This window comes from Zootoca vivipara, chromosome 5 (assembly GCF_963506605.1).
Source record: "Zootoca vivipara chromosome 5, rZooViv1.1, whole genome shotgun sequence".
Lineage (NCBI taxonomy): Eukaryota > Metazoa > Chordata > Lepidosauria > Squamata > Lacertidae > Zootoca > Zootoca vivipara.
This window is the reverse complement of record NC_083280.1, coordinates 28,921,539-28,933,014: the sequence shown is the minus strand read 5'-3', so window position 1 is coordinate 28,933,014 and position 11,476 is coordinate 28,921,539. Positions and strand designations below refer to the sequence as shown.

Genomic DNA, 11,476 nt, shown 5'->3' with positions numbered 1-11,476 from the left:
ATCCCTGGTTTGCATGTCATGCTTTATTCTCGGCTACAGCTAATGGTTAGTGATGAAAGAGGTTAATAATCCTGGGGCTGGACCACACATTTGACTGAGCTCAGTGTGGGGTAGAAGGAAGAAAGATTGAGGAGGATAAATGCAGCTGCAAGCTCCTCCCCACAAGTCTATACATTCATGTCCCAGTAAGCCATAGTTAGCTTACCATGATGTTTGAACCAAGCCATTCTTTATGGCAAAAATAAAAATAGTTAATAAGCTTTGTTCGGGATAGTTGTGGGAGCACTGTAGCAGAACTACAATATTTGTAAATTACTTGATTTGGCTGAGGAGAACCAAGACCATGACTATTTGTCCTGGCCAAATTGGATGCACATTATATTCCCAAACATAAATGTATTTTGATCAAACTTTTTCATAAAGAACTCGGAAACTCTCAGAAGTTGCTGACTCATTTGTTAGAAGCCCGTATAAAGTAACAAAAGCATGAGTTTGGGGATTAAAACGAAGCACCTTTTAAGATAGGCCTTTGCCTAGAATCTCAGGCAGTTAATAGTGATGTAGGTAATAGAATCTCAAGGTAATAGTGATGACAAGGCCAGAAGAGTTGATTAAAACTCATTTTGGAGAGCAATAGCACAGAGACAGGGATTCAGGGCCTGCACAGCCATTCCCAATTCAGATGTTAACAAAGAAATAGTTGAGATATCATCAATGTACACTGTGTTCCAGATCTAATCACTTCCTACAGAGGTTAAATTGCATTACCGATAAGATATGCAATGCTATCCTCTGGAATGGTCCTTGAAGATAAGACCGGAACCACCACAGAACAGTTTTCTACAATACCTATCTTCCCCCATAGCCAGTCCAGGACGATACCAGGTTCAGTGATATCAAGAACTAATGAGAGATTGAGCAGAAGCAGCAGGGCTGTTCTCTCTCTGTCCAAAGGTAATGTATCAGGAGAACTAAGGCCGATTCAAGTCTGGAACCTGGGTCTGCTTCCGCCCAGAATGCTTGCAACTGCAAATTGCCCTGGTATTTTAAAAATTGAAATCTGCAAATACCCGCAGGGGTTTTTTTGGCAGGAAAATGGAAAGGGAAAGAGTTGACGAGGCGCTCCCGTGGGTGGCTGGTCTCAAGAAGCAGCTACATCAGAGCTTACCTCCATGAGTTTTATAGTATAAGTTTTCATCTGAGAGATATCTTGAGACAGCAATCCTATAATCCCATACCTGGTTTCCTTCTGAGAAGACATGTATATGATTGCATTGCTAAAGAGTTATTATTTATAAAATTTGTATACTGCCTTTCATCTGAAGATCACAGCGTGGTTCACAACCTAAATACACAAAATGAGAACATAAAATAAATAAATAAATAAATAAATAAAGCAAACCAATAACCACACTCCCACAAACTATTCAACACTTTCCTCCTTCCTTCTAGATCAATTTTACTTAAAACAACTCAGAAAGGCTTACATTCATCATCGGTGTTTTTTGTCAGTCCTCACTGCAGGCCGGGCTGACAGATAAGGACAGTCTGAAGACCAGACAATAAATTTATGGCTGAGCAACGATTATAAGCCCAGTCCCGAACTTGGCCGGAACTGAAAACGAAGCGGGGCTTGTTTCCGGACGGCGGGGCGGCCGGTGCACCTGGTCCCCCCTCTCCTCCTTTCCCTCCCTGCCTGACTCCCTTCGATGCAAAATGGCGTCTGCGCTGCTGCGGCCTCTGTTCCTTGAGGGCTCCCACCGCTTACTCTCCGCCGCGCCCGGACGCGTCGCGCTCCGCCCTCAGCCGCGCCGAAATAACCAGCGTTGGGTCCGCGCGTATGTGGAGCAGCAGCGGCTGCTCGAGACCCCGAGGCGCCGGTGAGAGGGGGGCGGGAAGGAGGATGGCTGCCTGTCTGTCTGTTGGGAGGACGGAGGTTTAGGAAGAGCGGGGACGAGGGAGGGCCTGGCGCGGGCTACTCGCTTTCCCCGCCCGTCTCCTTCCCTAGGGCAGTGCTGTGACCGTCGGCTAACGAGCGTCCCTCGCCGAGTAGGGCTGCTGCCTTCGCTTGCTTCTGGGGTTGAGGGGAAATCAGGAGCCGAAAGGGTTTCTTTGGCGATATGCGTGTCAGAAACTCTGGAAAGGAAGAAAGGAACGTGGGAATGGCAGGGTTTTTGTCGCGCGCCCCCCCCCCCCAAACAGGCTGTTTCAAACAGCCCCGTCTTATCTCTTTGCCGGGCTTGCAAAGTGACTTCTTTTGAGGAGGTGGGCAGCGAGAGAGACGGGTTGTCGCGGTCAGTTGGGCAGTATTTATGTTTATTTATTTTATTTAATTAATTTCATTTTAAGAAATAATTTAGTGCTTGGTTGTAGGACGGGGTGGGTGTGGGGGAGAGAGAGAGAGATTCCTCAAGGCTGCTTACAAAAAAAATAAGGTTATCAATCAATCAATCAGACTTTATTCGACTGTCAGTCAGAAATAAACATGTATCCATACAAAAATTAAAACATTAAACATCTAAAGGAACTTTAAACTTAAACCGACAATAAGAAATAGGCTATACATTTAGACCCATGTCAATGCTGTCAATTTTAACCTTATGGCACTTAAGGGCCAGAAAAAGAAATTTGGCCACCAAGGAGGCTGTTGTTCCAGTAAACTTGTTCAGCAAAAACAAAACCTGGCTTTCTCTGGCTAAACGGCTAAATTAGCATAGGAGTGGAGCTATAAGTTTTTGTCTAAGATCTGCATAGAATGGGCAGATCAAAAGAATCTGTTCAGTTGACTCAACCACTCCCAGGGCACAATGACAAGATCTCTGGACATATGGGGCTCCCCTGTACCTTCCCAACAATACTGCCAATTCCAGGACATTTAACCTAGCAGCTGTGAGGAGTCAACGGTATTCCACATAGTGGATTTCCGCAGGATAAGTGGCTGGTGTAATCTGAAATATCTGATCCCCCAAGAACATCCCAGGTTTCACAAGGGCAATGTCCTCTTGTCTAGCAATGTCACTCAGTCTTTGAGAGATCACAGATCTGGCTTGATTAAATGTCATAGACTCCAGGAAAAGATGTAACACTCCACAGGCCTGCACTTCATTTATGATCTCCTTTTCCCACGATGATTGGAAATCGTCCCTCAATACCAAGGGGGCCATGCCCACCAGGTTAGAACATAGCTTAAGCCATAGCCAGAGTTTTGCCTTCAAGGCCACATACCGGAATGCTTGCCAACCAACCTCTAATCTCATGATCGCACCTGCTACAGAAGGGGGGGGGGAATCCTAAGGATGGCTCTAAGAAAATGTGATTGGATAGATTCCAATCTGAGAAAATCCCTACGGGTACCCAGGGAAATGCCCACCAACAGAAGGGGAAGGACTTTCAGAATAAGGTTATATCACTAAAACCTCCACAGCCGTAATTTGAAACATTCAGGAAGTTAAAAACCATGATAACGGAAATTAAAACTCATGCATTTTTTCCAAACGTGTGGATAGGCTTGCCTAAATAAGAATGTCTTCAGCAGGCACCAGGGGAAGCGCCAGCCTGATACTGGTTGGTAAAAAAACGGTAGGGAAGGAGGGCTGTCATAGTGTCTGAAATGAGAGGCTCCCCATACTTATAAGAGTGCATGGGTGTAACGCATTTATTTTACAGGGGGGGTGGCTTTATGTTGGGGGAGGGAACTGAGTTATCTGCAACACACTTGGTCAGTTAAGTCTGTTTATTTATTTAGTTGAAGGGGGTGCAGCTGCCCCCCCAACCGCTGGCTATGCTCATGTAATAGTGTGTACTGTATATATTGCCTCTGCATCCACAAAGGCTTCAAGGTGGCTCCCGCCCCATGACATCAGTTTTTGGGGACCAGTGAACACTTACCGTATAATCAGATTAATGGAATATCAACTTGAGTTGAGATGACAGGTTTTTCAGTCAATCAAAACCATAGCTCATCACAATATAGAATTAAAAAGCAATAAATCATCACAGTACAAAATGCTATAAGGAGGGGATAGGTAAATTGGAATTGAGTACAATCTATTAAAAAAGTGACTTAATTGAAAATTTGTAGTCCGTCCTTCAAATGGCATACTTACCAACTGGCTAAGCTGGAATTACTTGCCACACGTGTTCCTAATTTTAGTTTGTAAGTAACTATTGACCATAGTGAAAAATACATGGATTTCTCCCATTGTGGACTAAAAGTCAATTGTTTCTGATAAAGCAATTCATCATTCACTTACATTTGAGCCAGTAGTTAAATACCTACTGAGGACTCATGCTGAGGTTTCAAAGTAAGGATGCAAAGTAGAGCAGGGTGATAGAAGGAAAATGTTAAGAAACACCATATTGCTTGACTTTGAGAAGGTTTTTTTCATTCTGGATCTGTGGGAAGAGGCATGGTGTCACAGTGAGGCAACTCCAGTAGTATGACACTGCAAAGGCTTTCAGGATGTCTGACAGGGAGTGCAGAGTAGGCAGGAGTTAAACAAGCCTACCTCGTGAAACAAGCCAATATATGTTTGATTGTATGTGGGGTGACTTGTGCTTGTTTACAAATGATGGCTTGATAAACAATAGTTTCACTTTGGCTTAGCAGGATGTGCAAACCAGACCGAAGTATTTGATTTCTACATGAATTTTATGCCTGCCTTTTCACCACTTTGTTCAACATTAGATAGTTTACGCTTGCATTAATTAATGTACAGTAAATTAAAGCTTATGTAATTAAAGATAGTGGGTGATATTCAACTAAGTCATAATAAGAGTAGAGCCACTGAAATTAAGGGACTATGGGTAATACCATTCGAAGTTCATCAGATTCTCTCTTTCCAAAATACTTAAGCTAACAGCAAGTAACTCTTGTCCTATTGTGCATAATGCATTATTAAGCTTTGTATTCTTGCACTCAAGGTTTTCCTAAACAAAACATGGAACAATTGGGAATGTAATATTTGTTTTGTAAAATCTAGTTCAGAATGATCAGATAGAGTTGGGGTGGACAATCTGTGGTTGGACTCCATCAGCCCCAGCTGGCATGGCCAGTAGTCAAGGATAATGAGGGTTATAATCTGACAACATAGCAGGGCCACAGGTTCTCCATCCCATTCAAATGCCTATCATTATTGTTTTCTCGCTTTTTGTCATTATTTAGCTCTGAGAAACCTAACTGGGATTACCATGCAGAATTACAGGCTTTTAGCCACCGGTTACATGAGAAGTTTTCATTGGAATTCCTCAAAACTGCATTTGTTAACCGTTGTTATATTAAACAAGAAGAGTCGAGACGCCAAGAGCTGGGACTAGACAAAGAAGCAATTGCCCTTAATCTCAAGGATAATGATGAACTTTCTCTGAAGGGTGTCTCTTTTTCACGATCTTACCTCACACGGTGCTTGGAAGAAGCTTATCCAAAAATTCCAGATGCTGGCATTGAGGCACTTGTTAACTTTCTTACCAGTGAGGAATTAGTGTCTTATTTGGCCAGAAACCTGTCTCTGCAAGACTTCACACTTTGCGCAGAATTTCCTGTGCCACCTAATGTGCTTCAGCAGACTTTCTTTGCTGTAATAGGAGCGTTGCTTCAAAGCAGTGGCTCTCAGAGAACAGAGATCTTTGTGAGGGTAAGTTATTGTGTACTATAACATTGTTATGTATAGCATAATTAATAGTTCTTTGGCACCCATCCAGGACTACAGTACTCTCTGTCATAACACTTAAAGGAATGATAAATTGCATTCTCTTGCTCAAGCATATAGTGTGTAATCTCCTACAACCATCCAATTAGCTTTAACTCCATGTGTGTGATTGAAGTAGAAACAATGCTTCAAGCAGCTTGTGGCAGGAGTGTTTGTAAATTGTGCCCAAGAAAATCAATGTTGCACCTAGAAAATAGAACCTATATTATATAATAATAATAATAATAATAATAATAATAATAATAATAATAATAATAATTTATTTATACCCCACCCATCTGGCTGGGTTTCCCCAGCCACTCTGGGCGGCTTACAACAGAAAAATGAAATAAAATAATCTATTAAACATTAAAAGCCTCCTTAAACAGGGCGGCCTTCAGATGTCTTCTAAAAATCTGGTAGCTGTTTTTTTCTTTGACATCTGATGGGAGGACGTTCCACAGGGCGGGCGCCGCCATCGAGAAGGCCCTCTGCCTGGTTCCTGTAGTACACTGTACCTGGTTCCTTTAGTACCCAAGTAGTAGTTGGGAACTGCCCTGAGATCTACGTATATACAAATCTAATTAATTAATAACAATATTAATAATACTTCAGGCACAGTGTTTTGACCTCTATGACCCAGTCTTCTTTTAGCATGGTGCTTTCATGCATTGATATCACTCTTAACTTACTTTTGAGAAATGGATTATACAAAATACTAACAGGGATTTTAAAATGTATTATTTTTAAAATGTTAAATGAAGCATTAAGGTTTGGAAGAGACAAAGGCCTGCATATGTACATTTTAATACAGGCATCTGAAAACTGGAGAGCTCCCAGTGCCACCGGTAATTACAAAGCATGCATATCCAGCTATATTAGTAGAACGACAATACTGTTATGGCATTGTTTATTAGTCTGCTTACAGCATGTACATGTTTGACTACTGCAATAAATAGGGCTCTGGCCTGAGTTCGGGGCAAGGCACTTCACAAATATGTGGTTGGGTCTTTGCAGTGCCTTCAGGGGTCAGAAGGACCACTAGCTTAACTACCTCTGTCCTTTTAGCGGGTGATTTCAGAGAACATGTGATATAACTAGCAGGCTGTCTTGTGTGCTTGATGTCTGTATCTGCATGCAGGCCTGTTGGTGGGAACAGGCACCAAACTGTAATGACTCACTTTCTCTGTCCTCCAAAGAGGGATGCAATGTGTTCATCTCAGCTGCATTATTATCTACAATAAACTTTTTCCTATTAATATGCAAATAAAAAAATGTCCTTGATTGTGAAGTGTCTTGAAAGAGGGTTACAGTGGTACCTCGGTTTAAGTACACAATTGGTTCCGGAAGTCTGTACTTAACCTGAGGCATACTTAACCTGAAGCGAACTTTCCCATTGAAAGTAATGGAAAGTGGATTAATCCGTTCCAGACGGTCTACGGACTACTTAAACTGAAGCGTACTTAACCTGAAGCAAACATTCCCATTGAAAGTAATGGAAAGTGGATTAATCCGTTCCAGACGGGTCCACGGAGTACTTAAACTGAAAGTACTCAAACCGAGGTGTACTTAAACCGAGATATGACTGTACTTAGTTCATCAAAAACAGCATGATGTATCAGCAGTTAGCCTTTGCAAGAAATATAGAGATGTATCCAACTAGGTTCTACTCAGAGCAAGCTAGTCATGCGTTCATTAATTTTAGTGGATCTACTCAGAATATGATTAACATTGGATACAACCCATAGCCACATAATCCTTAACAGTTCTGTTTGACTTTAAAGGATTGTATGTTTTTATTTATTTTATTTATTTTATTTTATTTTAAAATATTATAATCTGTGCTCTGTGTTACTCCGAGCCTGTTGGCTATCAAGTTCTTCTGTCTTTGAACAATTAGAATTAACAAGAGACATTTATAACCATAGCTCTTTGTAACAATCATTATCAATTAAAAATACATACCAGGAATCCAAGTGAATTGACATCTGAAAATATTCCATTTTTATATTCAGGACTTCTTTATTCCTCAAATGATAGGAAAAGATCTGTTTGAGATGTGGAATGTTATGAACCCAATGGGCTTGCTGCTGGAGGAACTGGCCAAGAGGAATGTGTCTGCTCCAGAACCAAGACTAACTCGACAGTCAGGAGCTAGCACTGTACTGCCCTTGTACTTCGTTGGATTGTACTGGTTAGTAAGACCTGAGACTGGTTTGAATGACCTTACTGACTGTGTATGGTGAGATCATACCTGTCCTGCCTCTAGGCCCACAGGTTGTATGTGTGGATGTTGCATTTGAATCAGTGCTTGAAATACTGTATATCACAGCCTAAGCCCTGATCATGCAATCAATGTAATGTGGGAATCAACCATGGCATATTGGTGAGTCAAATGTGATGCCCTCACAAGTAGATCTGCTAGAGCCTGTGATGTGGCATTGTCATTCCTAGCGGGCACTTCTACCCCATTTAGTTGGTAGATAACCAGAACTGGCTCTTTATCTAGTCACATATTTTTTGCTAAGATGAGAGATGCATCTTATAAAGAAGCTACATGATTCTGTTAGTTTCCACTCTCCTAAAATGTTAGGTATCAGTGTACCAATAAGTCTTTCAGCTTGGCAGATGTACAAGAAATGTGTGTCAGACTGTTCTGACAGGAGGAGACTTGTCTGGCATTCTTTAGCCTGATTCACTGTTCACTTCTTTGAAATGTCAGTACAGAAATTGTAATGTCAAAATGTTAGGTTGCTGTGAATGCCTCAGATTTAGTCTGATGTATTTTTAATCTTTAAAAGGGAGGAGAGAATTTAATTACATAACCAAGCTTTTGTCTTGACTTTATCTTAGTCCTACTATTTGCTTTGTTATCACTACTGTTTTATAGTTCATTCCTATCTCCTTGTCTTCTCTGAATGCGTGGAGTAATCTTACAAATTCAATTCTTGGTTGTATAAACATGACTGTCATTTATTTCCTGCCAAGTACTTAACTGGACTTCATTCTGAATTTGTTAGATCTTGTTACTCTGCATGTAAGTTGAGGTTCAGTGAATTAAAATTGCCTGTGAATATTTAGCACATGGCCATAGGGACTTGGACATACAACTTAGGAAAAATGAAGGCAGTATTGTTGTTTCCTTCTATATTGTCATATATACACAGTAAATGGAGTTTCTGTGCACTCTGGCTTCAATCACGGTGTTCTGGTTTAGTCATGCTGGACATATGGCCCAGAAAGCTGTCTGTGGACAAACGCTGGCTCCCTCGGCCTGAAAGTGAGATGAGGGCCGCAACCCCATAGTCACCTCTGACTGGACTTAACCATCCAGGGGTCATTTACCTTTCTCTATATGCACAGTATTAATTAATTAAGACTTCTCATAAATGCATTTCCTCTTTTTCAGTGATAAGAAGCTTCTGGCAGAAGGTACTGCTGAAACAATATTAGCAGCTGAAGAAGAGGCTGCACGTGTAGCCCTGCGAAAACTTTATGGGTTTACTGAGAACAGAAAGCCATGGGATTATTCTTCTCCAAAATGGGAGCAGAAAGCAGAAAATGCTATTAGCAGCAGTTAGGCAGAAAAGGTCACTTCTTATGTGTGCAAGAATGCTACATTTTAAAGGAACAAGATTTAATGAGTAAACTATTAAGAATCTAAGATTTTTGAAAATACCAGTTTCTCTTACTGCTAATAAACATGTTTGCAGTACATATTTTTCTACTAGTTTATGCATTATGGCGTGTTGAAAGCTCTGTTAGACCTTGTGTTGCATAGGCTCAGAGCAAATGTGGAGTACAGAGGGGAAGTCTACAATACAAAATGCTAGTATAATTTAGGCCAACACTGCATTTCAGATTTCCCTATAGCATAAAATTAACTCATAAATATGAGTTATATAACAGCTAGTACTGATTCTGTCTTCTGAACATCTATGCGTCACAACAACTTTCAAAAGTTACCCAGCTGTATATATTTTCTCATATTACAAGGAACGAAAAAGAAGAAAATCGGCTTTTAATTTATTCATGTATCCCAAAGAATCAATATAGTCCATTATCCCAATCTCTAGAGTCTATTTCCATTACTTCCAAACCCATTATGAAAAATATCTGCTAATTTCATCAGGCATGCTTAGCATTAATGGAACTGAGTAAAAAGCTACAACAAACATGTTAACCTTTGGATCCCATTTTTCTTTCCCTTCTACTTAAAATTCCTCTCGGTTGATTAAATCTGTTTGAAAAAAAGTAATCAATATGTAGCAATGATTCACATGAGCTACTGTCTTCAGCATTCCTTTCATTGTGGAGAGAGGCCAGTTCTTCATTCCTTTGTACTCTTGTTTATTTGAATTCCCATACTTGGAAGAGAAGATAATGTATCTCTCTTGAAGGGGAAGTAAAACTGAGATTGGGTCATCTTCTTTGATTACTCAGTGAATTCTTGACTCAGTATAGTTTTATGCCCAGGTCCAAGTTCTGCATTCCAGTGGGCAATGCTGATTTGCAACACATTCTTTAAAAGGCTTCACTCAGTTTCAAACAACGTTCCCTTTTGCTATTTGCCTGTTGTGTGCTTCTGCAAATTTCTACTGGACTATTACTGTGTATGCATCTCTCATTGGAATGAACAAGAATTGTGCAAGACCAAGCATTCCAGTGGAGCAGGCAAAAATATATTTGCCACTTTGCTATGTACATAGGGATTTAGAAATGAAAATGACAGCTGATCATAGCTTTCAAAAAACATTAACCCATGCCCAAGCATGCTTTTAGTTCCTGGTTTTTTATTCTGAAAATGGAATGCATTTGTGGCATTTAAACCTTGAATTAGCTTCTTAAAGTGAAAGTAAATGTTAATTCTAAAAGCTGCTATTAGCTATAGAGAGCTTTCAGAGAGCAATTCTACACACCAGTTATGCGCTGGTGTGTGTGTGGCGGGGGGGGGGGGGGTAAATATATGCTGCAGCATGATATGTACATAGCCCAAGGAGATCAGAAAATGCAGAAACGAAAAATTGAATAAACCCACCCCCAATCTCCTTGAAAACGCTGCCAAAGCCACCAACTGGACTGCTCCACTGGAAGTCCAGCGATCCAATTGAACTCATGACCACAGGGGCGGAACCCCTGCACCACCTCATTCTGCCAGCTCCTTCAGGAAGGGGTTCAAATGCCCTTATCTGTTCACAGCCACAGTTTTGCAGCACAACATTCTTAAGGGAGGGAGGCAACTTATCTGAGCAGAATGCCTGCAAAGACCATAAGCAGCCCTCCTGGATGAGGGTTAAAGACACACCCAGGAGGGGTCAGTAGTAAAAAGGAAGGGGCCAGACGAAGGAAGCCACAGACATAGCAGAAGACAGGAGTTTGAGCCCTGGAATAGGGTAACGTTCACATTCACATTTCGGGTGCCTAGCAAAAACAGTGAATGAATGGGACAGAAGAGCTTGTGGGGCTTGCACAGGTCAGTGAGCTCTTTCTGCCCCCAGGTCCCAACTCTGGGAACCAATGAGACCAATCCTTCCCTTTCTGTTGCCTGAAAAGCAGGTGTGTACCCAGGGGGTGGCCCCAGTAAAGGGTGTGGACCCACAGGAGCGCAAAAATTGCACCTCTCTATTCTGGCTCGGCTCCTCTGGCAAGGATGCAATGGACCGATACATCTCCTTGCCAAGGGCACAAGAGATCCTAGGTACGCCTCTGCTGATAAGCCAGCTCTACCGGCTAGCATAGCAGCTGCACTCATTGCTCCTCTCACATCAGCCTTTTCTGCCTTGCCCCAC

At 41.5% G+C, this 11,476-nt stretch overlaps 1 protein-coding gene across 1 annotated transcript; it reads left to right on the top strand.

The window, feature by feature from the left end:
• Positions 1-1,676: 1,676 nt before the first annotated feature.
• Positions 1,677-9,404, top strand: MRPL44 (mitochondrial ribosomal protein L44). Its single transcript, XM_035132961.2, has 4 exons — positions 1,677-1,880; positions 5,165-5,633; positions 7,703-7,881; positions 9,097-9,404. The coding sequence occupies exons 1-4, from the start codon at positions 1,717-1,719 to the stop codon at positions 9,266-9,268; spliced, it is 984 nt and encodes a 327-aa protein (XP_034988852.1). The 5' UTR covers positions 1,677-1,716; the 3' UTR covers positions 9,269-9,404.
• Positions 9,405-11,476: the final 2,072 nt, after the last annotated feature.